Here is a 25,878-nt window from a genome sequence, read left to right on the forward strand (position 1 = left end):
TGCTTGAGGGCTTATATTAATGCCAGACTGGGTCTTCCCAGATCCCCAAGATGTGTCCCAAACCCCTACTCCTTAATGTCACATCATTGTCTATGGTGCATGTGCATTTGATTTCTCTGTAGCTCCAGTGCCTTACAGAAAGCCTGGTGTGCCACATACAGGATAAAAAAGTGACAGAATGTGTGCTCTGCCCAATGGCCCTTCCCGCTCTGAGAGCCCAGGAAACCTTTCCTGCTAGGATGCTGCAGGGTGGACTCCGCCTCGGCAGAGGGCATCGCAGACCCCTCTCCAGCCCCGGAAGCTGGGCTGCCTGCCATGGGAAGACTACACTTCCCAGCGATCCCAGGGAAAAGTGAAAACCCTTTGGCTTTGACAGCAGCCGCCACAAGTCTTTCCGCCTCCCCAGGCTGCCTGGGAGCTGGGAGCTGGGAGCTGGATTATGGTGGCCTGACCAGCAAACGCAGCCGCAGGAGCCCTGAGCCCCGGCCCCGGCCCGCTGCCGATTTGCCTGGAGGATCGGGACGCCGGCTGACCTGCCATGCCTGCCCCTCCCAGCCCTGGGGAGGCTCTGAGTCGGCCTCTCCCAGACCGCTGCTGAGGCTGGTCGCCAGCGGCCAGATGTAGCCCGGCTTCGGATTCCTCTCTTCCCCTTCTCTCTCTGCGGATTTCTCCTGCCTGCTACCCACAGCCGGAATAGGGGCTGGCCAAAGTGCCTGCAGGCTCTGGAGCCCTGATGCCTTGCAGCTCACTCCCCTGAGAAGCTACCACCAGCACCCAGGAGTTAGGGGCAGGCAACAGGGACGGACGTGGGCCAGAGGGCTTAAAAGGCCAGGGCCCACCATGGCCCAAGCACTGCCCTGGCTCCTGCTGTGGATGGGCTCGGGCATGCTGCCTGCCCACTGCACCCAGCCTGGCATCCGGCTGCCCCTGCGAAGCGGGCTTGGGGGGGCCCTCCTGGGGCTGCGGCTACCCCGGGAGACGGACGAGGAGCAGGAGGAGCCCAGCCGGAGAGGCAGCTTTGTGGAGATGGTGGACAACCTGAGGGGCAAGTCCGGGCAGGGCTACTACGTGGAGATGACCGTGGGCAGCCCCCCACAGACGGTAAGGTCACCAGGCCAGTGCCACCCTCCTCCCTGCATGAGCAGAGGGGAGACTAGCTGGGGATGCAGCATGCTGGCCCTTGCTACTGTGGGCTGGATGGGGGTGGGGGGAGAAGACCCCCACAAATCTTTCCTCTGGGATCACACTGGCGGCAGTCAGTGTGATCCCTTTTCCTTCCTCCCTTCCCCTTTAAGGCTTCCCAGTCCGCTCCCCCATCAACCTCCCTCTCCTCCTCTCACTCCCACTTTCACAGTCACCTCTCAGTAAGAACATGGGGCAAACGAGACACTTCGCCGGGGGAGCCCAGCCTGGGGGAGGGTCCAAGCCGTGGGGCGCAGTGAACAGGTGTCAGCCCTAGGCACACCTGAGTCTCCCGAAGCACCCGCCCCATCTTGGTCGCTCCCTCGCCCTCTGTCGATGGCCCAGGAAGCTGGTGTCTGGCCCTCATCCCCAGAACCTTGAGGAATCCCCACACCAGTGGAATCAACCCCCTTTCCTCACTGCCTGGGCTCCACGGGGACAGCCCAGCCAGGTTTCCCAGCAACTCCTGAGCTCTGCTCTAGCCTGAAGCCTGGACGACTCCGGCTTTACCGTGGCCCCTCCCTGGCCGCCTCCCCTCCCCCTTGAGTGCTGCACTCCAGCCCCTCCCCCACACCATGCCTCCTGTGCTCGGGCCTGTGGGATGGCCTGGGGGACCGGAAAGGGTCGGGGCTAGGGACATTCCTTCCATGAACTGATAGGTCCTGCAGAGAAGGGGCACATGGCATCCTCCAAGGTCCTCCAAGCCTGCTGGTGGAGAGTGCACCCTCTGGGCCTCTGGTGGGTGGGAGCTTGGGTGTGAGTAGCTGTGGGGTGGCTGTACTGACCTCTGCATGTTGCCGTCTCTGTGTGGGAGCCCGGCACTGTGGCAGGATGGTTCTATAAGTGTTGATGTGTGTCACCTTGAATCTGAGCCTGCACTTCTGAGAGCAACTTCCCTCCCCACCCCCCCACCCCCCAACCATGCCAGTGGATATTTGACTGGGAGGCCTGTCCTTGAGGGTCTATGAAGGTGGGAGCATGTTTATGTGGAGAGAGAACAGCCACACTTACCCAACTTCCCCTTTAGCTACTATACATACGGGGTCTGGCAAAAACTCAAACCTCCCAGCTACCTGACTGAAGGAAGCCTTCCGAGGTCCAGCTACCCAGGCCTATCTCTGGCTGACCCACAACTCTGCTCTGCCTCCACTTCCCTTCCTCTTCCCTTTGCAGTATAGCTTCCCAGATACAAGCAGGACTGAGTGTGAGACTCTGTGGCTCCAACCCCCAGAAGCCTCAGCCAACAGAATGCCGTGTAACCTCATGGATCCTGGGGGCTCGGACACCCAGGACCTACTCCTATTTCTGCTACTGATGTGCACTGCAAGCTGAGACAGACCCTGTGACAAGGACAAAGAGCAGGGCTTTGGGGTCAGACAGACCAGGAAGTCCAGCTCTACAACCCTTTTTTCTTTTTCCCAACTGTGTGACATTGGGCAAATTATATAACCTCTCTGAGGCAATTTTCTTGCCTTGAAGATGAGATTTCCTTTGAAGGCTAATTGTGAGGAATGAGACTGTGTAGGTGAAAGTATCTAGATGAGGCATCCAGACATATAAAATCACTTTCTCCCAACTTGTCTGGTCCTTGCTGCCTCTTCTGTGCTATGCAGTTGACCATAAAAAATTGGGTGTGGGTCCTCCCTAGTGGCACATTGGGTTAAACAGAGCACTGTGAAGCTGTCTGCAGCCACTGCAGCACAAGTTCAATCCCCGGCCAGGGAGCTGACCCACATGGTGCAGCAGACCTCTCCTGCCTCGCCCGCTGCTCCCCTCAGCAGTGTATTTCAGTCAACCTGCCTGTTCTGCTCCCCACTCAGTCCCTGGTGAAGCCTCTCAGTCCTCACACCTCTGGCCCATACCCCAGCTTTTATATGCATAAATCAATCAATCTTTTTTTTAAAAATTGGGTGTTAGTCAGGTCCTCTGCGTTCTACACATGTGAAATGGGGGCTGGTTACTGTGCTTCTCAGAACCCTGAGAACCATGTGTACACCCCCAGTCCAAAAATTGTAGAGAAGTTGCTCAGTAAATGTTAGTCCCTTCCTAGGAGAAGGGGAAAGTGGGCTTCAAGTTCACATGACCCAAGGAGCCAGAGGACCGGCACCCGGAGACCACAATTAGAGGGAGCCTGCCAAGGCCCAGCAGCTTCCCGCACAAGGCAGCCTCCACTCCTGAGCACAATGCAAGAAGGGTCCCCCTTCCTACCTGGTGAGGCTGTTGTCAGCTCCAAATGCAGACAGTAGAGTCCTCTGAATGAATAAAAGTGAAATTTGGGGAGCGCTTTTATGCCAGGCTATTAAATCTTGGGGTCTGGAGGGGTGAGCCACAAAGAGACAGAAGATAGGTTTTCCGTCCACAAAGACTTACAAGTGGAAGAACTAGTATGGCATAATCCATAGTGGTAGTATCAAAGAGAAGTCTCCAGACCCTTGTCATCAGAGCCTATTAGACTTGTCCATTCTCTGGCTCTCCCCTAGATCTACTGAGTCAAAATCTCATGGGCTAAGTCCCAAGTTTGAGAAGCACTGATGAGTGAGTCCTGTAAAGGAGAAGGTAAAATCAGGGAAGACCTCAAGGAGGAGATATGCAGTGAACATGGTGTTGGGTGGAAAAGGGAGTACCCAAACCCAACCCAGTGGGGGGAATGGCATATGTCCCACAGAACTGTAATTGCACTTTTTATATGGATGTGCACCCTCCCACCCTCTCTCCCTCAGACTCGGAGAGGCCTGAAAATAAGTCAGGCAGGTCTGTTCTGGAGACACCCTACCCACTTCATGTTACAGGTTTGGAGAGAATCACATTGCCCAGAGGCTTCCATGTCAAGCTGTAAGGGTTGGACTTTGGCCTGCAGAAATAAGGAGATTTAATTTATTTGTGCAATGGAAAGACCTAAAGAATGCCATTTTTTAGGAAGAGAGAGCTGAGATTTAGGAGGAGTGGAACTCAGAGAGGCAAGCGGCAGGAGGCTGTCACAACAGGCCAAGTGTGCGGCACCATGAAAAGGGTGGTATGAGGCTGTGATGAGACAGAAAGAGAAGGGGAAAACAGGATACAAGGGATAAGATGGCGAGGCAGGCAGAAGGACCTGGTGACATTGGTGTGAAAGGCGAAGGAGAAGGCATCAAAGATGGTTTTGAGATTCTGATTCTGCTTTGGGCTGAGCTGGGGGCTAACAAGACCATCTGGGGGGTGGGTATGGGAAAGTTGAGGGGGGCTGGTTTGGAGTACTATCTACAGGCAGAAACCCTGTTTACCACTGTAGTTTGCATAGAGGTTGAAATGTATATTCTGCAGAGATTATTTTCTCTACAGTAATTCTTGCCATGCCAAGGTCTTACAGCCTGCAGATTCTACCACAACAAATGGGCACTGAAAGTTTACCAACTGGCCAGGTAGGGAGCCAGTAGCTTGAGACCCTGTGTGCCTGCTGTTTCTCTCTAGGGCCACCGCAACCATGCACGCAACTATACTGTGAAATCTCTCTTCTATTCTCCCACCACCTGTTCATCGATCGCTCCCTCACTACACTTACTAGAACATAGTCTAACTTTTTGTGTTTGTTTCCCTCATAAAACTTCAAGCTCTTGACATTTTCTTTAAAAAAAATAATTTTTGTGGTGTCTTATTTATCTTCCTATCGTATCTATGGGTTCAGGTTCTGAACATGGTCCCCAAAGCACTGAGTAAATAAACTGTGAAGCTATGTGATGGAACTGTTGCTGGACAATTGTAAGTGCAGAACTGGCACTTGTAGGGAAAGGTCTGATCTTTTCACTTAAATAAAAGGATGGCATTGCAGTATAGTAGTGTGAGCATCTCTGTTCAGGTAGAAGATAGTTTCAATTGTTGGGTCAAAATGTGGTGATAGTCAATTCAATTTAACAAATACTTCTTGAGTACCTACTATATGTAGCAGAGAAAACTAACATCATAATCTTAGCTCCTATCAGAGAGCTCATGATTTGGTGTGAGACAGACATAGCCATGTGTGTTTGGCACAAAAAGAACAGTGAGTCTTGGAAGTGCAAGGTGTTAGGACAGACTTGGTGGGAAAGGTAGCATTTGAATATGACCTAGAAGGAAGTAAAAACTTTGCTACTTGGGGTGTAGTGGGGAGAAACATACCTGGACAGAGACATATGTTAGGCTTAGAGGTGGACATCAGAGATGCTGCAGGCTGAGTGGAGTTTAGCTTATTCTGGAGACTTAAGCATCCTCGGAAGTGTGTAAGAAGAGGAACAGTCTAGTGTAATTTGGGTTCTAGGAGAACAACTTCATTGTGGAGAATAACCTGGGAGTCTAGAGCCTAACACAAGGCTCCAAGTTAGAATACAAGGGCCTGAAAGAGGGCCGTGGCACTGAGGCCAGGAGGGGGCAGAGGTACCCGAGCACACGTGTCCACTTGTGTTGAACTAGATGTCCTCCCCCCTGCAGGGAAGAGGAAGGAGAAGACAGGCCCCCTCCTTTTAACCTCTCTTGTTCAGACCAGCAAACAAGTGAAAGGAGCGCATTTTTAAAAACAATTAGGGAATGTATATTGTTTGTAGTTGAGGACTGAGAGAGCAAGAGAAAATGATCAGAGAAGTAGAAAACTAGAAGGGTTCAGAGTCTCAAAAACCAAGGACCAAATACTTTCCTCTTCCCCTCCCCTCCCCCTTAATGGCTTTCAAACTGATTGTGTCATCCTCTATAGGGACTCCTAGACTGAGGGAAAGTGTTAGGAGAAAGTTAAGCCGACAAGACTCTGGTTCTTCTACCCTCTCCATCACCCGCCCCGCATCTCCCGGGCCCCCAGAACAGCTCAGCTCTTGTTTTCATCCAGTGGAATTCAGAGTCTTTAAGAGTTCCAGCTTGAAAAGGGTAGAAAACCGCTAGACTTACAGAACCACCCTCCTATCAGAGAAGCTACATGAGGCAAGATCTGGGCCCTATCTGGTGCCCTCCCTGTCCCCAAGGCCACAGCTGGCGTAGTTGGGGTTGGGGTTCAGGTTGCACCTCAGCCTTTCCTCAAACCCTTCCCCCCCACCTCGCTGTCTGTTCACACACTGCTCCTCTGCCTCCCAGGTCAGTAAAGATGGTTCAACTGGGGGTGGGAGCTGGTGAGAAAGAGGTGCCCTCTCACTAAATTCTCTCCGGGAAGCCCCTATACCTGGCAGCAGTCTTCACCGTGTGCTGGGAGCAGCGCTGTCCTGGGGCCTGGGCAGTGTAGAGCTCTGGGAAGCAGCCAGACCATCTTCCTGGTCCTAGAGTGGCACTGAGCTTCCCTGGCAGGATGGACCCAGTTGGCTAGGCGTGTTCGCTGGTGCCCGTTGGCCACTTCCTTGTGCTGTGTATGGCCAGCGGTTCCTGAGAGTGGGAGGTATGTCCTCTGAGAACGAAGAATTGCTAGTCCTAGGGGCTGACATGCGGAAGCCAGGAGGCATAGATCTGTTTCCTCACAGACTCAGACAAGAGCACAGAGCAAACTGGCTGAATCCCTCCCTGCCTCTCCACACCAGCCTCTCCTCTTTGACCAGCTCTGACCTGTTACCTGTACCCGCTACCTCGCACTGTAACCCCACCATGACTGGGCAGGTGTCTCCCTGATGGGCCTCCAGGCTCAATGAGTCCACCAGGGAATCTTATCCAATACTCCCGAGTGTCACTGGCATCTCCCAGTGACCCCGGCAAACAAGCTGTGTGTGAGCATCACCCACCTGCCATGGGCATTTTTTTTTTTTTTAAGATTTATGTATTTGTACATACAGAGCTGGGGTACAGGCCAGAGGCTCAGGGGCAGTGAGAGGCTTCACCAGAGAAAGAGTGGGGAGCAGAACAGGCAGATCTATGAAGTACACTGCTGAGGGGAGCAGCGGGCGGGTCAGGAGAGGTCTGCCATGCCATGTGGTTACCTCCGGGGCAGGCGGGAATCGAACTCATGCAGAAGTGGCTTTAGCTTCTCAGTGCAGTGCTTTAACCCGCTGCACCACCAGGGAGGGCCTGCTGTGGGCATTTTTAATTGAGGGCAGAGCAGGAGAGTACTGAAGCTACTGTTACCTGTGGGCAGGACAGATAAGACAACAGAAAGGACTCACTGACATTGAAAACCAGTTACTAACAGTAACAGATGTGTCCAGGAGATTCCATGGAGGCCAAAGGTGCTAAAGAGATACTCGAGAACCACCACAGGGAGGGGACAGACAGAGGAAATAAAGCCCCTCCTTGAAACAAGACTGTGGTATACAGGGTTCCTGCCTAAGATTTGAAAGGGTTCTGTGTGAAAACTACTCTTAGATTTTTTCTTTAAGAATTGACATGTGAAATTTTGAGCTTTCACACCCATCATCTCATTTCAACAGGAAGCACAGATAATTATTTGCTGGGCTGGGTTTGAGGCTGGGAGGACATGGAGCACCCTGTCTAAAAGAGGTAGGGTGCATGAGACCAGTATGGAGTGGCCCAGTTCCCTTGGAATTCAAAAAATAAAAACAGCAGGCCCAGATGGAGTAAGTGGCACCACGGAGCCTGCCCGCTCCCAGGCATGAGTACCAGCTTCAGGCTGGTGAGTGGAGTGAAGGCAGAGAACATGCCTGGGGAAAGTTTACAGTCAGCAGTTTGGTGAAGGTGGGAGGGGTGTGGCCAGGACCCAGGCACTGCATCAGTGTGAGGTGAGGCGGGAGTGATACTCCCTGTTGGCCCTCAGCCCTGGCCTGCTGCTGATTTTAGGCTCCTCTTGCCCTTCTTTACCCCATTCTCTCAGCCTTGGGTAAACTCAGGCTTGGGAATGTAGGGAAGCTCACTCAGATGGCCCTGAGACCAAGGAGCCCTGAAGCCACTACAGCTGTTGTACAGACCAGAGGACCCTGGGTGGGTACTTGGTCCATGATGCATCGGCAGGCAGCATGGTCACTGTCACCATGTACAACTGCAATGAAAGACACCCCTTCAAAGACCCAAGGACTGAGGGGGAACAGCAAAAGTCTGCAGGGTCACAGGGAATTGCAGGAGATGGGCAAATATTATCATTGTTTTTTAAACAATCATGTACCTACTCAGAACTAGATGCAAATGAGATAATAAACATACAAACATACTTTGTACACATGTGGTGCTCAGTGGGACAGACAAATATTAAGTAAGTGACTAAAAGTCTGATGAATAGCATGCAAAGGAGCACAGGAATCATGAACACATGTAAGGATCTAACCTTGGCTGGGGACCTCACGGCATGACTTTTCAGATGTTTGAACTGTGATTTAAAAGTTGAATAGAAGTTACACAGAACAAGGAGAGAATATTGCAGGCAAAGTACAAGCATATGCATAGGTGCAGAGGTGAGAGACTTCACAGAAGCATGGCCAGGGAGCAGAACAGTGATGGCACGTTCCCTGGCATTGACCGAGGGTGATTCAACACCGTTAAAGGAAGCGCGGGTTTAATTCAGATAGGTTTGTGTCAGTCATCTGATGCTTGCACCACACTGCTCCAAAACATAGTGGCTGAAAACCAGCCATTTTGTTTCCCAGGATTCTGTAGGTTGGATGTGGTTCTTCTCCAATCCCTATCTGGACTCACCATGTGGTTGCAGCTTAGGGGTCAGCTAGAGGGGGGATAAACTGGGCCTCAGAGCAGCATTGCAAAAGGGCAACCCCCAGTGCTCTAGCAGTTGTCAAGCCTCTGGTTTGCTTAAGCCTTATCAGCCAACACGTGGGGGTACACCCCCATGTCAATATCAGAGGGATCACACAGGTCTTGAAAGTGGAGGTGGGAAGATTCACTAGGGTAACAATCTACCAAATACTTCCCGTTAAGGAGTCAAAAAACCAGACTTGGGGTTCTTCAGAACTAATGGGTACTTGTCCTCACTTTGTGGTGTATTATATAAGGTGGATCAGTTATTCCGGGGCTCAGTTTCCTCTTCTGTACAATGGAAGGCTTTCTTTTCTCCAGTTTAACTAAGAAGCTGTTGTGTAAGAATCTAAGTGCTCTTGGCCCACTAAGTCTAAGTCCCACATAGAAAGAAACAAACTTCCCCTTTAGTAGGAAGCATTCGAGGTAAAGCCTCCTTCAGGAGATTTGCAAAAACAACCCTGGGGGAGTTGCCAAGAAAGATTCTGGCTTTTTATAACTGGCCATCTCTCAGAATCGGAAGGAGTTCAGCCTCTCCTGGCTGACGGACGGATGAGCCCTGAAGGTTCTTTTCTTCCTGAAACATCAGTGCTATCCCGTCTGTTAGTGACAGTTGAAACAGGACAGGTGTGCTTTAGGAACAAAGAACTTCCCCTGAACTCACCAGTCCCATACCTACCCCCTCACCTGCTGTAAAATGGAGGCTGAAGGCTCTGGAGGCGCCTCGCCTGCAGAGTGGAACTGGCAGGTGTGACTCTCCCTTTGGGGCTTGTTAGCACTTCCCATGAAGCTGTCATCCCTCCCTGGCCACCAGAGACACATTTGTTTGCTAAGTGATTGGTGCTGACCCAGCCCTGACCCTCGGTTGCCATCCCCTGAGCATCTAAAGACAATAGCTACAGAGACTCCTGAGACAGCTGCCTCCACCCATGGGGAGCAGGTAAGATGGCTGCAGGTGCCCAGGCTGCCTGAAGCCTGAGCCATCCAGTGTCACCCAGCGGGCCTGATGAGAGAAAGTCAGGTCTGAGAGAAAGGCAGGCCTGAGACAGAGCCACCCACACCCAGTTTGGGAGCCACTGAGAAACCCTTCCTTCCCCCAAAACTAAGCAAATTATTTGCCCAACACACACATGCGCGCGCACACAGACACACTTATCTTTCTTCTAACCATTATTAATGAATTAATGAATTAAAGAAATAATTATTGCCAAAAACTGTGATACCCACTAGGGACATAATGAGAATTTTTAACAATTAGATACACAGGGAGGTAAATTTCAAGTTGAGAGTGGCAAGTTCTATGGAAGTTTGCATTGTTTTGTTTTGTTTTTGGTGGGAAGGAGGGATACAGCTTTCACACTTTATTCTGCTTACACTGAAGTTTCACAATTAAATTCTGAACATATGTACATGCTAACGTTATGTCCAGGTCATTGAAATGTAGAGACAAAAGGACAGATGGCTTCAAGGGTAAGGTTGTGATACAGCCAGTGTTACACAAAGGATATATTAAACAAATCTAGAATCTAGGTGGTGGTGAAATTCTGTCTATATCCTGACATATTCAGTAGTATAAGTAAACTCTACAGGGATAGGAGAGCTACAAAGCTACAGGTTGCAATTGTAGAAAAATATGTTTGGAAATGAGCTGACAGATCCTTGAGGGGGCATTTTCACAAAAGAATATGACCTGGTCTTTCTCCCCTGGGAAGTCCCCTTTGAGTTCAGACTAAAGGCTGATAGGGGGTGAGAAGACAAAATTGCAAGTGTTAAGGAGATGGTCTAGGCAGAGTGGCCAGTGCAACAGCTTTTGGGGGAGGGGCCAGGCTGAGTGGGGACTATAGATGAGGCCAGTGTGGCTGCTGGAGCGAGGCCCTGAGGGAGAATGTTAAACTAAGTTGGGTGGACCATGAGTGGTCCTTGTCAGTGTTAAAGTTTTTGGCTTTTACATTTTATAAGGATAGGTTTATTAGGAAAAGAAGAAAGAAAAAGAGAGGCACCTGCAGAGTCAGAGGTGGGCAGGAGAGCACCGTCAGTTTTCATTTTAATAGCCAAGGGAAACTATTGACATCGCAGGGTGACATGGTCAACTCTGTGCTCAGGATGGATTCTTCTAGACACAGTGTAGAAACAGGGTGGGGAGATCAGAGGTGGATGTGCCAAGACCAGTTTAGAAGCGACTGGGGTATTCCAGGATGAACGAGGATAGCACTGGCTAGGGATGTGGAAGGAGATGACAAGGAAAGACAAAATCCAAGAGACTTACAAAGGTGAGTTGACAGGACTTGACGCCTGGGTTAGAGATTTGAAGAGGAGGAAAGTGCTAGGATGTCTGAGTTGCTACTGACGGAACAGATGGATGTTGACGACTTGAGGGACAGGGCCATGTGAGATCCACATTGGACACCCTGAGTTTGAGGTATCTTTGAGGTACTTTGATACGCGACTCTCGCGCCCAATGGGGAGGAGGCTGGGGTTATAATGTAGAGGTGATGGTAGCAGTTGCTTGGTGGGGGTGAGGTCTAATGAGAGAGGAGGGGGGCCAAAGGCCAAGGCCGGCAAAGTAAACAGAGGGAGGAGGGGGGGGGCAGGGAAGGGTGTTTCAGGAAGGAGGCATGTCAGCTGCTCTACAGAAGTCAAGATGAAGACTAATGTGAAAAGTGTCTGTGTACTTGGTGACATGAAATCATCGGTAACAGTAGTAAGGCTGTTTTATATAGTAGAGGGAGGGGTGAAATGAAACTTGGTTTTAGAATGGGTTGAGGGATGAGTGGGAGGTGAAGAAATGAAGACAGCTTGGCTGAGAACCTTGACTGTGAAGCAGAGAGTGGGTGCTGGAGGCAGATGTGAGATTAAGATTTTTTTCTGTTAATGAAGTGACTCAAGAATTTGTAAATACCTATTGCATGAATCCAGATTTGTGGGGTGGGAATATGTGGTTATGATGGTTCAATCTACCTCAGGGAAAGGGATCTAAATAGTGTAGAGCAGGCCATTAGCTACTAGCTGTTCTGATCAATGAAAATTAAGTTAGGTTATAAAACCAAGTTTTTTTTGTTGTTGTTTTGTTTTTTTTTTATTAAAGATTTATTTATTTGTGCATACAGAACTGGGGTACAGGCCAGAGGTGCAGGGGCGGTGAGAGGCTTCACCAGAGACAGAGCAGGGAACAGAACAGGCAGATCTATGAAGTACACTGCTGAGGGGAGCAGCGGGCGGGTCAGGAGAGGTCTGCCACACCATGTGATCACCTCCGGGGCAGGCGGGAATCGAACTCATGCGGAAGCGGCTTTAGATTCTCAGTGCTGTGCTTTAACCCGCTGCGCCACCAGGGAGGGACCCAAAACCAAGTTTTTTAAAAGATGAAAACAAATGTTACCGTATGCAAATTCTCGAAAAGGGATAATATTTATCTACAGGTAGAGACAAATGTAAAAAAAAAAAAAAAATTGGGTCGGAGTGCCTGAGGGGAAGGAGGTATTGGCTCCCAGGACCTGGTGGAGTCCATGCCTGAGCTGGAGGGACAGCTGTGGGTCGGAGGGACTGGCCGGCACAGCCACAGTTGAAATGGCTGGTGGAGGGAGACAGGAGGTCCCATTTGAAAGACTCCGTTTGGTGACAAAAGTTGAGGGCACCTGCCCAGGTTATTCCCCGTCACGGGCTGCCCTCCACTATGCTGTTCCATGTGTGCCTGGCCCCGTTCATGATGCCCCGGCTCCTGTTCTTTCAGGGGAGCTTGAAGGGGAGAAAGGCCAAACTGTGGCAGGGGTGGGGAGGGAATAGTGAAGGGCAGGAGCAGAAATCGCTTTCAGAAACAAGGTCATGCAGAGGGCAAACATGACATTTGCTCAGAGAGAATCTTAACTATTTATTTTGGTTCCCCCTCTTTTTTTGTGGGGGGGTGGAGAAAGAGAGAGCAGTGGTGGCCAGAATTCCTGGTAGGGGAGTAGAGTGAGGGAGAAGGGAGTGGAGACATCATCACTCCTAAGACTTGATCCCCTTTGAGGTGGAAAGGGTAGCTGCTTCCTCAGGTGAGACTGGGGAGGGAGTGGCCACAGCAGAGAGGTGTGGGGAAATCAGCAGGGGCCTACCAGGGGTGGGCCTGGAGACCCAGGTAAAGCCCATTCTTGTGTAAAGGTGGTTGCATACAGCCAGGCATACACATCCCAGGTAGTCTTCCTGTGCCCACCTCTAGCGACCTGTGGTGTGGCAGAAACCCTTCTTTGGGGTCCAGTGATAGCAAGGATCCCTGAAATAGGAAGCCGGGCTGGGCCGGGAGCAGAGTCCTGGTGCAGGGGGAGGCCAGGGGGAAGCAGCCTTGGTAATCATTAACCTGGCGGTTTGAAACCTGAACTGCGGTGCTCAGGTTCTATTGATTCACTGGAAGCTCAGCAGCTGGAGCTGGTGGCAGCTCAGAGACCCTGGAGAGGACCCGAGAAGCAGAGGGAAACAGGAACCAGGCCAAATGGGCTGCGAAGGAAGGCGCGGCAGGGTCAGAGGGCTGGGCAGCAGTGGGGAGGCCAGGAGGCCACCGTGGGTCTTGGGAGAGGGGCAGTCACCGATACGACTAAGCAGAAAAGGGCCCAGGCGTGAAGATCCTAGCAGAGAGCAGGAAAATAAAGCCCAGAGAAGCAGTGACCTGCCCAAGGTGACCAGGTCAGAGCCTGCACCAAATCCTGGACCAGCTGATGTCACTGCTGCAGAGATGAAGGGTCCTGAGGCTGGGAGAAGCTGAGGTAGTGGATGTGGTTTTTACTGAGAGATTATCCTGAGCAGGGCCTCTCTTCATAGTCAGCATCCAAGAATTGGTGCTGAACGGAGAGGGAGGGTCGGCATCTGAAGAGGGATGAAGGACAAGTAGAAGCTAGAAGGAGCCGCCCAGCAAGGAACAAAGATGCCTGCCCACATTCACTAAGCCAAAGACCAAGAGCTTTTCCCAGGACATCCTACTAGGCTCCTGGCTCCCCACTGTTTCCAACAGAACTCACAGGCCTGTGTCACCTCTGAGGCAGAAGGGGAGCCCTGTGTAGGGAGCCACAGTCTGGCAGGCAGGGTCAGAAACATGTGGGCCCCGCAGGCCATCGTGGTCGTCACAGTTCCCCTTGCCAGGGCCAGCTCCTAGAATAGCTCTTCTCTGAGCTGGAGGGGACTGAGCCAGATGCCGCCTGCTGGGTGATGTGCAGCCTGGGAGAAAGCAGAGGAGGGAAGGGGCAAGCGCTGAGGTGGAATCAGAGAGACACACAAGTAAGGCAATCTGATGGTGGAGAGAACTAGGAAGGAGACACACCCAGGTAATGTGGCTGATGGCATAAGGAAACCTTGAGGTTCTACAGAGACACAAGCAGACACAGGTTGCTGAGCCCAGACTGGGCTCCCAAGAGGCCCCCTGCTCTGTGCTCTGTGTGTGCTCGTGGTACTAGCAGGTGTCAGCCTGCCCAGCCCTACGTCACACACACAGTCCTAATCTGGCACATTCCAGGGGTGGCGGTGTGGCTGGTGGAGTGGGGATGATGAGGTGTGTGCTGGGGGTGAGGGGGTGCAGGGTCCCCAGTGGATAACCTCTCCCCCTTTTCTCTGACAGCTCAACATCCTGGTGGACACAGGCAGCAGTAACTTTGCAGTGGGGGCTGCCCCCCACCCCTTCCTACATCGCTACTACCAGAGGCAGCTGTGAGTCCTGGGGAGGGCTGGAGGGAGACCCTTCCCCAAGCACACAGGGCCCAGGGGGTGGGGGGAGGGCTGCAGGGGGACTTGCTCTTCAGCCCCTTTCTCCCTGCAGAGGGAAGAGCAGGTGACAGTGACCAGGAGCATGAGTGGAGAGGGCTTTGAGAAGGGTCAGTGGCAGCGCAGGCAGTGCTTCAGGCACAGGACAGCGCCCCGCCCGCGGAGGGAAAGAACAGGAGCGACACCAGAACTGTCAGAGCAACCTCAGGGTCCCATTCTCTGCTCCAGCCCATGCCCTGCGTGACTTGTGGTGATTTCCAACACCAGCTCCGGTGCACAGGCAGCGTGACAGCAGCGCTGGGGGCACAGCGCCGCTGCTGGTGGCTCTGCATCGTTCGCGAGCGAAGGCCGTCTTGCAGGAACCCACTGCCTGCACCGGGGTCCGGGCCTGAAAGCCAAACTTCACCCTGCACCGCCTGGTGCCAGCAGCTGGATGTGCTTAACTGGTGGGAGGGAGGGTCGAAGTGGCTGTTTAAGGGAAAGCAGTGCGGGAGGACCTGGGAGGCCCTTAGCCTGAAGGCAGGACGCAGCGGTCCGGCAGCTAACGTCCAAGGCGTCACCATGTGTGAAAACACCAGAAGTTTAAATCCCACTCTTCGATTTCCAGGCATGTGGACAGCCAGACACCCCACGCCCCCCATTCTTAGGCCGCTTCCTTGTAACTTCCCTATCAGAGAGGGCAGTCGGGGTATGGCGAGGTCAGGGGCCGTGAGGTTTCATTCCAGGTTCTTGTCCCAGTTCCATCTCTGCGCCATCACACACGCAAGCCTGGTGGGTGGCTGGCTGGCCAAACACAGGGCGGTGCGCCTGCTGATGAGCGTGTTTGTGTGCACCTACCTGCTCTGCTGAGATGCTTGTGCAACTCCCCTCTGGAGGAACTTGCTGTCGTGGAGATGCCACATTCACTCCGCCTGGCACTTTCTCTACTGCTCAGATGGTACCACCAGGTCCCAAGGCAGCAAGAGTCAATGGCTTCCTTTCTCTGGGAGTTTGAAGAGATCCCGCTAGCTATCCCGTCAGCAGCAGCAGCAGCGGGAACAGGCACAATACACAAAGCCTAGGCTTGTTCTTCATAGGGCCTGAGTGAAGATCTAGGAATATGAGCTATGGAGACAGGAGAGCAACCCCCAGCAACAGCACCCCTTCTCTGTTTGCAGGATCATTTTATGTGCTTGGTCTAGGGATTTTCTGTCCAGTAGCCTGAAGGCCTCTCCTGTAGGGCAGCCCTGAAATAAAGTCAGGCACTAGGCAGCGATTGGCTGTATCCCTACACTAGTAGTTGTGGTTGTGCAAACTTCGCTCTCTGGCTCCTTCCACAGATCCAGCACCTACCGGGACCTGCGAAAGGGCGTGTATGTGCCCTACACCCAGGGCAAGTGGGAGGGGGACCTGGGCACCGACCTGGTGAGCATCCCCCATGGCCCCAACGTCACCGTACGTGCCAACATCGCTGCCATCACTGAATCGGACAAGTTCTTCATCAATGGCTCCAACTGGGAGGGCATCCTGGGGCTGGCCTATGCTGAGATCGCCAGGGTGAGAACAAAGCATAGCCCCAGACGTGACATCTGCACCCTGTACACTGCAGGCTACACAGAGACAGAGCTGGGAGAAAGGGGGAAGGGCACTCGGGAAATCAGGTTAAAGTGTTATTTACCAGGGGCAGGGCTGTCATCTGGATTTCATCTCCACAGAGAACAGAAATACAGGACACTGATAGGTACAGGAATAGGCTGTTTTCTATTTGCTCTCAGATCTTTAAAAATAAGGGGGTGGTCCTCATAAATCTAAAGTAAGATAGGCACATGGGGATCAAAGATCTGGAGCCATCAGAACTTTGCTACTTGCACTGCCAAAGCCACTTGCTAACCTCTCTCACCACCGGCTCTCTGTACCTTAAGATGGTCTTTGCCAAGGACCAGCCCCCAAATTTTTGCTTTTGCCTTCCAGTTTAGACAGGAAGCTGGCCTCTTTCCATTTGGGCCCTCCATGTGAGTTTTTACTCTTTTGTCTCTACCACAGCCCGATGACTCCCTGGAGCCTTTCTTTGACTCCCTGGTAAAGCAGACCCACGTTCCCAACCTCTTCTCCCTGCAGCTCTGCGGTGCTGGCTTCCCCCTCAACCAATCGGAAGCACTGGCCTCGGTTGGAGGGAGCATGGTAAGTGGTCCCAGGAGGAGGTCCTATCACTGACAGAGATGGGGGCCACTGCCTCACCCCCTCCAGCTTATACTGTCATCTTGGGCTCCATATTTAAGATCAAAAGGAAACATCATCAGGGCCTCCCTGGTGGCACAAAGGTTGTTAAGTCTCAGCACTATGAAGCTATAGGCAACCACTGTGGTTCGAAAATTCTGGCAGTGACCCACATGACGCAGCAGACCCACATGATGCAGCAGACCTCTCCTGTCTCGCCCACTGCTCCCCTCAGCAGTGCATTTTAGTGGGTCCACCTGTTCTGCTCCCCACTGTGTCTGGAATCCTCTTACCCGCACTCCCCACCCACACACACAACTATGACTCTAGCTCTTGTATGTATAAATAAATCATTTAAAAAAAGAAAACATCTTCATATTCCCCACCCCACTTTTCTTTTTCCATCCTTTTCTTCCTTGTATTGTCCCAAAAAGGACTTGACGCATCTATAAGAAACTTGGAAAGAATCAAATGTTTAGGAAAATATTCAAAGAAATAAAAATAAGTACCTGTCAAATTTAGATTATTTACTCTGATGATAAGAAGGCCAAGATGTAAGGAGTTTAAAAGTCTATTTATTGATTAATCAGGACAACTGGTGAATGATTCTCCATCTCCAAAAAGTGGAGAAAACAAAACTTATGAAAAAAATAATCACTCATCCAACATTTATTGTGCCAGTTTAGGTTTAAATAACTTTATATCAAAGGGTATGTGACTGAAACAAATAAACTAAAAATCCTGGAAACTCTCTTCCCCTGAACACATTTCAAAACTAAATCACTTTGGGGCATCATTTGATGAGCAGAAAGAGGAGAAAGGCGATCTGTGGACCTCACCACCCTGTTACCACCACTCGCTCTCTTTCTGTGCCCGACACTGGCACCCGCCTCTTCTCCCTAGATCATTGGGGGCATTGACCACGCGCTGTACACAGGCAGTCTCTGGTACACACCCATCCGGCGGGAGTGGTACTACGAGGTGATCATTGTGCGGGTGGAGATCAACGGGCAGGACCTGAAAATGGACTGCAAGGAGGTAATAAACCAGGGGAGGGAGAGTGGGGAGTCAGCCCCTGGGGTACATGAGGTTAGGTGGGGCAAGGTGCAAGACCTGAGGCTGGGGGCCAGGGGCTGGCAGGGCGCCTTCCCCGGGGCCACATGCCTTAATGAAATGAACGATGCACATCTGAACCCTCGCTGCCTCGCTTCATGGCGTAGGCGAGGGGCTGTGAGCGGCTGTGCTACAGTGCCAGGCTAGCTTTGGAGTCAAGAAAGATCTCGGCTTCTACTTCTGCCATTTACTAGTTATGTGTCCTCAGGCAATTTACTATTTTGTGTTTCAGTTTCCTCAACTACAAAACAGAGGTAAAGGTAGTTTCCAAAAATTGTGGTGAAAACAAAGAAAATGAATAAAATGTTTCTCCCAGTGCCTAACACATAGCAATAACCTATAAATGGCAGTTAAGCCATTATTACGAAGTTAGGTTTTGCTATCTAGATTCTGCATGTATGTTAAATTAGAATCAAGTACTATGAAAGTTAAAAGCCTTACAGAAGTTATTTTTAAGATTCAGTCCTTGCACACCCAAGATAATACGAACTTTTACCGAGTGTTTTCTATGTGCTAGGCACCGTTCTAAGCACTTCAAACGTATTATCTAAGCTTACAATAACTCTCTGAGGTAGGTAGTGTCATTATCCTCATTTTAAAGATGAAGAAACTGAGGCACAGTGGTTAAGTAACTTGCCCAAGCAAATATCCCCAAGAAATGGCAAATCCTGAATGTCAATTCAGGCAGGACCCAAGTAGTTAGACTTACTCCTCCAATCCTAATCAAGTCCTGGCATCAAAAAAGGCTTTTGACATTTTTAACGGTCTTTTCTCCCTCTCAGTACAACTATGACAAGAGCATTGTGGACAGTGGCACCACCAACCTTCGTTTGCCCAAGAAAGTGTTTGAAGCTGCTGTTAAATCCATCAAGGCTGCCTCCTCGGTCAGTGGGACTAAGGTTGGGGGGAGGGTCAGAGAAGTCTCTGAAAGTCACATTCCTCAACAAGCAACAAGAGATCTACCCTCAGATCCTTCTACTCAGATCCTTTAAAAGTTGCATCACACAATAAAAAGGCCCCTGCTATAGAGCTCTGGCCTCAGTTCCCACACTCTTCTCTATCCCATGGGTTGCACTTTACCTTTAATCCAGTCTGGTTATTCCTCAGAAAAGCACTAGAGGGTCCAGGAAGTGTTTTCTGAAAGTGGGAGAGGTGAGATGGTGAAAGAGACCGTTTTCTCATTGTGATCCCTTTCTTCCCAACACAGACGGAGAAGTTTCCAGATGGTTTCTGGCTTGGGGAGCAACTGGTGTGCTGGCAAGCAGGCACCACCCCTTGGAACATCTTCCCAGTCATCTCCCTCTACCTGATGGGTGAAGTCACCAATCAGTCCTTCCGCATCACCATCCTTCCACAGGTACGACTCTAACCTGAGTTGGTGGGGTGCCAGGAAGGGAACCAAGTCCAAGACAGTGAAAAGGCAAGCCTTTCTAGAAGTTGGAAGACAGAACAGATGAGTGTCCAGTGGTAAAAAGCTCTTAGAAAACTCACTCTTCAGAGCTGAGGATGGCGAAAGGAAGAGTGGTCTAAAAGCATAGAAGGTGGCAAAGGGTAGAGGAAGGAGTGAGGGAGACAGGCTCTCACTCTTCAATTGCTTATCCTTAGCAATACCTTCGGCCAGTGGAAGATGTGGCCACGTCCCAAGACGACTGTTACAAGTTCGCCATCTCACAGTCCTCCACAGGCACTGTTATGGGAGCTGTTATCATGGAGGGCTTCTACGTGGTCTTTGATCGGGCCCGAAAACGAATTGGCTTTGCTGTCAGCGCTTGCCATGGTAAGAGCACCCGGCACGGGGGTGTGGGGTCAGTCTTCCATGTTCTCCCTGTCCAGCAGTTAGGACCCGGGGGGCCCTGCCAGTCTGGAGGGAGTAACGGTTGCCTCAACCCAGTAACGTATTGTGCAAAGCTAGGACCAGCACTTGTGCTTTTTGTATCATCTGGGCTGGTGACCCCTGCCTGGACTGCAACCTCTGTTGGAGATCCAGAGTAGCAAGAGCTGCCTTGGCACCATGGGAAGCTCTAGATTCAAGAGCAGGCAGTAGGCTGGGTGTATAGGACCCTGTCGGCTTCCCTCTGATGAGGCTGAAAGCTCCTTCAGAATGGTGGCAGGGTCTTGCAGCTGGATTTCAGCAGTAGCAGGTGAGTTTACTTGGGCTTATGGGGCTGGCTTTTTGGTTAACTCAGAGTGACAGACTTCAGGACAGGTAGACAGGAAAGAGTGTTGCTCACAACCTGAGAGGAAAGCCATGCCTCCATTTAGCACGGCTTACTGTCCTGCTCCCAGATATTTCCAAGCAAGGCGTCTCCCCAGCCTCCACAGGGCCAACTTCGAGAACTCACTATCAGGGAGTTCTTCCTGTGGCTTAAACCAAACTGCTAGATGGCCGTGAGAGTTGCCTGTTCACATTTGCCCTTTCCCCAGTGCATGATGAGTTCAGGACGGCAGCGGTGGAAGGTCCTTTTGTTACCCCGGACATGGAAGACTGTGGCTACAACATTCCCCAGACAGATGAATCCACCCTCATGACCATCGCCTATGTCATGGCTGCCATCTGCGCCCTCTTCATGCTGCCACTCTGCCTCATGGTGTGTCAGTGGCGCTGCCTTCGCTGCCTCCGCCACCAACACGATGACTTTGCTGATGACATCTCCCTGCTGAAGTGAGCAGGTGCATGGGCAGAAGATGGAGATTCCCTGGACCACATCTGGGTGGTTCACTTTCACTTTGGTCACAAGTAGGAGACACAGGTGGCACCTGTGGCCAAAGCACCTCAAGACCCTCACTCACCTGCCAAATGCCTCTGTCTTGACAGAAATGAAGGAAAGCTGGCAAGGTGGGCTGCAGGGATTGTGCCTGTGGCAAACAGGAGAGGGAAGAAAGAAGCACTCTGGTGGCGGGAATACTCAGTGCAAACTTGAGTTTGGAAATTCTGCTGCTTGAAACTTCAGCCCTGAACCTTTTCCCTCCATCCCTTTAGATTCTCCATCCCAAAGTATTCTTCTTTCCTGAGGTCCAGAAGCAGTGGCATCACACCCAGTGTCTGTCTCTGGAATGTGCTGGCAGAGAAAAGGCCAGTCTTGTTTCTCCGCTGGCCAGTCAGTGGGAGCAGAGGCACAGTCTGCTATTTGCTTTAGAGATAGGAGCTGTACAAACAAGCCTAACACTGGTGCAAAGACTGCCTCTCTAAGTACAAATAATTGCATTGAAAATTTGTACAAATAGGGGTGACTGGAAGAGGAGGAGAGGAGGGCTGAGACAGGGACCCAACGGATCAAAGCTTAGAAGGGCAGAAAAATAACCGCCTGCCAGCCCCAGATTTCGATGGCATCTCCAAGACAGAATCCCATCTCAGAAGATGGGTGTTACTTCCTAAGGCTTCCTTTTCTGTGGTGGGCAGCCTAACCAAAATAAGATGGAAAGAAGGGATTATCTAACCAAAATGGGGCTTTTTAGCTCTCTTAAATTGAAAAGTACCCACTAAGAAATTCCATTTAACAAATGAATTTCTACCTTATTAACTCCACTTGTCTGTACCTGAGCCCTTCACTCTACATATGACAGGTAGCACTGAAATATCCCAGCTCTCTTAAAATCCTAGGTGCCCTATGGGAAAGCAAATAAAGCAGGACTGAGCTTTGTCTTCCTGGCGTATGTTCACTCCCTTCCCCAAGTCCTTACTCCTCTGGAGGTTTGCAGCTGAGGTGCTAAGAGAAATAGATAGAAGCCCTCTCCAACCTAATCCCTGAAAAAGAATCACTCAACAGGTAGAGGAGTCAGTTTCCTATACCTCTGTCTAGATCTCTTCCTGTCCAGCTATTAGAACTAGTAAGATCTCCGCCTAATACAGAGCAGTTTCCTTGTGTTCACATCTTCTCTATTGTTCCCTCCAACTACCTGGCTAAGACACCCCACAGGACATTAGAGTATTATACCAAGAGTGTCTGAAGCACGGAGCTTTCTAGCTCCAGCATCATCGCCTTCAGTATCAAGGTGTGTGTAGAGAAGAGAGCTGCTTCAGGGCTTCTTTCTTTCACCGCTAGCGCTGCTCAGTGGAGGCCGTCCTTTTCCCCATCCTGTTCACTACTCCCCACTCTCCACCTAAGCACTTGGGTACCCAGACTGGTTCTTGGGCTAGGTAGTGGGGGCCAAAGTTATTTCCTCCCTATCAGTTCTAACAGTAAACTCTGACACCAGTGTTAATAGGAAGAGCTGAATTTTCCTAGTATACCCACTGGATCCTATCCCTCTCTGGTCAACACACTGCTGCCAGGCGTGGGACGAGTGTAGAACTACCTGATGAGGGAGAGGGAAACACACGGATGGCCTCTGGAGATCCTGGCCTTGGCCAGCTGCCCACAAGCCATAAACCAATAAACAAGAATTTTGAGTCACAGTTTTTAATCTGGGTTCTCTTCATTCCCACGGCACTCAGTTCTGCCTTGGCTGACTGGGAACACCCCCAGACCACAGACTGACAGGAAGAATGGAGACTGTCCACTTCCAGCTCGGAACTTACTGTGTAAATAAACTTCCAGAACTGCTACCATGAAATGAAAATGCCACATTCTGCTTTATAATTTTACCCATTAGGAAAAACTGGCTTTTCCTAGCTCTTTCCAGGGCATAATATTTGACACCTTCATTAGGACATCCCATTGTCTTAATTTTCAAAGAGAAAACTTGTACTTATTTTTCCTTTTACAGTTATTTACTTCCTTTCTGCCCTGAAACTATTAACTCTACATGTAAAAAGAAAATCACGACAACAAATTCTTGCTTGTAAAAATACGTATCATCTATCTCTTTTAAACTCCACTCCATAAACTGACTGTCCGTCTCTGCTCACTGCAGTCGGAGCCTTTCCCATCTGCCTGCCTGGCTTTTACATGCAAGCCAGTGGACAAAGGGAAAAGGGGGAACAGGGTGGCCAAAACTGAAGTGTTACCTTGTGGCTGATGCTGAACAAGAAAGAGGGAGGAACAACAGAAAGGCCCGGCTCCCATGCACATCTTTTCTACACACCTGTGCTGCTACTGCAGTGGCTTTCTGGGGCTTTCCCACGAGGCAATCAAGCCTCCTTACTCCATCTCCTCTCTCACTACTTCTTTGGTTGCAAACATTTTGTGGGGGGCAGAAACCCAGAATATACTTTATACCTATTTCTAATTTCTAAGTTTCAGAGAATACTGAAAAAATATTACAAGTAGCCCAAAGGCTGTTGCAAAGTTCAGGGGAGAGAAAAATCTTAAGATTCTCTAAGATTAAAGAATACAAAATAAACACCCCACCCCACTGAAAAGAACAAAGGAACTGGTCTTCCACTTTGCCACATTTCCCATTCAAGACAGCTACCAACCTGGAGATTTTATTTCACTGACCAAAGAAAGTAGACCACTTGACCTCGACAGCGGGAGGACTCCGGCCATTTCAATTGCCTGACAAGATGCCAAGAAGGCCCCAGGAGCCCAGCTAGTCAGTAAACCTGCGCAAATGTGGCAAGAGAAGAGAAAGAATACACCCAGAGAATGTAAGACAAAGAAAGAAAAGAGTAACAACAACCAAAAGAGCTGGATCCGAAAAAAGTCTCTGCAATCCTGGTAAGTACTGCAGTATTGCTGACATCGGTAAGCATTTCCACGTCCCAGAGTGGGAATAGTTCAATTGTTAGGAATATAGGATGTCCTTCCCCTGAAGCTCATTTTTTTAAATTAACACTTACTTTTCACTTGTTTGACTCCAAAGGAGAAGGGAGTCGAAGCCATTTGCTGCAGGAGTAAAGGTAAAAGAACAGAATAGATGTAAAGCACTAGAAGAATCACAGCTTTCCCCAGTATAAACCTAAAAACCAGAAGTGCTCAACAGGCAGAAGTGGCAAATTATCTAACTCCAGATCGCTATCTAGAACAAAATGACTCATAAACTTGAAATCCAACCTCCCCTCTTTCTATCACTTCGGTCTCCATTTTTCCGCAGCACAGGATGCATGTACCCCATAGCCTCCTTGCATCAAACATTAAAACCCAACATGCCAAGATCATTCTGAAAGTAATTTTGCACAGACATCTCTTCACCCCAGTGCCTGCCTGGAGCTCACCCAAGGTCACCAAACAACTTGGTTGTGAACCAACTGCCTTAACCTTCAGGGGGGAGGGGGGCTAGCTAGACTAGGAGACTAGACATGAAGAAGAGGTGAGGATTCCACAGGCTGGTCTGTCAGAGCTTGATCAGAAGCCAAGTCAGTGGTGGCAAGGGATGGCTTGGCCCAGAAAAGACCTTGGGTTGTGCTAGTTTCTAAAGAGATGACTATCTAGGATGTAGAATAGACAGAAGTTTGTGGGGGATGTGAGGGAAGTGGGACCTGGTTATGCTGTTATTCTTGGACTGTGAATTTTGCTGATGTAAAACAGAATATTCTGTAAACCTAATGTCTATGTACAAATAATGAGTGTTAACACAGTAAAATATCCAATGAAAGTCAAACTGCTAGGGCTACATTTTTTCCCCTCAATCAACCATATTTTACCCATTTGGAGCAGAGTGGCTAAAAAAAAAACAACACTGAGGCTTCTGGAAGCTTTCAGTAAGCAAGGCATCTGGTTGGACAGCAGGTGAGCACCAGGGTTCAAATCTGCATACATGAGCCTTAAGAAAATGGACTAGAGGCTGAGCCAAATCAAAGCATGATGGCCTCAGAGCAACAGCAGCTTCCTAGATGGTTTTATATTGTATTTAAAAACAGCCCAAGGCAAGAATATCATAACTTCAAGGGCAGACTAAACATCTTACCTACAATCTGTATCCCCCAAAGGAACTGCAAGATGAGGGGGACAGACCATTTCTGCATAATATACATACTTTCATTTACCAACATTTGAATACAGACTTTCTATACACACATTACCTATATAATAAAAATGTACATGGCATGAGTATATGTCACTGTATAAATATAGAGTTTTAGAAATCTTGAACCCGCGCTTCCTGTTCACATCAGTTTCTCCTCTTCTTCCTCCCCAGTCCGGTCTGTCATTTAAGAGTCGGACAAAAAGGACAAGCATCATTTGTGTTGGTCTGGGCCCAGAATTTGATACACTAGAAAGAAAGAAAGGCACATCTCAGGGTTATCTGGAATTTTAGAGGAGAGAGAGGATCATGAAGAGTTCAGCAGGCCTAAGTGTAGGCTAAGTCAGGACAGCTCTTACCAAGGGCAATTAGTAGGGTTATTTCATTGGCTTTTCAGAGCAGGTGAACCTGTTCTTTTTACAAGGAACATTAACAATTTGCTAATTAAGACTGTGATGTTTTATGTGTAGCCTGAGTTTCCATTTCTTAATACCTATCATCCTTAAATCTCACTTTTCCCTTACCAAGAATTTACATAAAAATTCAGTTTTTATCCCTTGTAAAAACAAAATGAACATAATGAAGAGTAAAGAAGGAATCACCCCTGCTGCTCATCTTAACTCTGTGCCTGGTAACATAATAAGATAATAGGAGTAACTTGGCAGTTTGGTGAAGACAATTTCTAAGAGGCAGACCTTCAAGCTGTTCTGTTAATGGAGCTACTTATCTCATATTCAGGTTCCCTATTCTTCTCATCTAGCCAAAGTCTCTTGACAATTTCTATATTTGAAACAACAGATATATACATCTTATTGTTAATTTTTCAAGAAAGTGACCTATCAGTGTTCTAGTATGAACTGTTTATGTAGCTCCCTACAGGAAATGAGGTAAAAGGGAGCTGGGAGAGCCCAGCTGCCAGTATTCTGAATTCTGCTGATGTTTTAGCCACAATTTACAGAAAGCCTTCCTTGTTTAGATTTTAGTGATGAGCTCGACGCAATAAAACTGTTCAACAAAATTAAATATCTCAGATGTAAGAAAAAGAGTAGAAAACCAGAAGATAGGTAGCACCAACCTCCTTGTGTAACACGTGGGTACATGTCATTGGGTGGAGCTCACTGGGCTGGACAAGTTTCTGGCACATTAGACACAGCTTACAGGTGGCTGGAGCCTGTAGAGCAACAGACGGACAGTCAACATGTC

General features: G+C 49.8%; 2 protein-coding genes across 3 annotated transcripts in view; one reads left to right on the forward strand and one right to left on the reverse strand.

Moving 5' to 3' along the window:
- The first annotated feature begins 363 nt into the window (after window positions 1-363).
- BACE1 (beta-site APP-cleaving enzyme 1) lies at window positions 364-21,472 on the forward strand. Its single transcript, XM_004689220.2, has 9 exons — window positions 364-1,101; window positions 14,378-14,466; window positions 15,840-16,056; window positions 16,543-16,680; window positions 17,620-17,754; window positions 18,612-18,713; window positions 19,037-19,186; window positions 19,435-19,606; window positions 20,254-21,472. Exons 1-9 carry the CDS (start codon window positions 841-843, stop codon window positions 20,493-20,495), a joined length of 1,506 nt encoding a protein of 501 aa, XP_004689277.1. The 5' UTR covers window positions 364-840; the 3' UTR covers window positions 20,496-21,472.
- A 2,854-nt stretch (window positions 21,473-24,326) lies between these two features.
- The window catches only part of RNF214 (ring finger protein 214), a 31,553-nt gene continuing 30,001 nt past the window's right edge, over window positions 24,327-25,878 (reverse strand). For both annotated transcript variants that reach the window (XM_004689225.2, XM_004689224.1), the window contains exons 13-14: window positions 25,751-25,846; window positions 24,327-24,924 (exon numbers count right to left, since the gene is read on the reverse strand). In XM_004689225.2, coding sequence (XP_004689282.2) covers window positions 24,859-24,924; window positions 25,751-25,846 — 162 coding nt within the window. In that variant the 3' untranslated portion in view covers window positions 24,327-24,858. The remainder of the gene's footprint in view (window positions 24,925-25,750; window positions 25,847-25,878) is intronic.

The sequence above is a fragment of the Condylura cristata genome, unplaced genomic scaffold, assembly GCF_000260355.1.
Source record: "Condylura cristata isolate star-nosed mole 26May11 unplaced genomic scaffold, ConCri1.0 scaffold00025, whole genome shotgun sequence".
NCBI classification, from domain to species: Eukaryota; Metazoa; Chordata; class Mammalia; order Eulipotyphla; family Talpidae; genus Condylura; species Condylura cristata.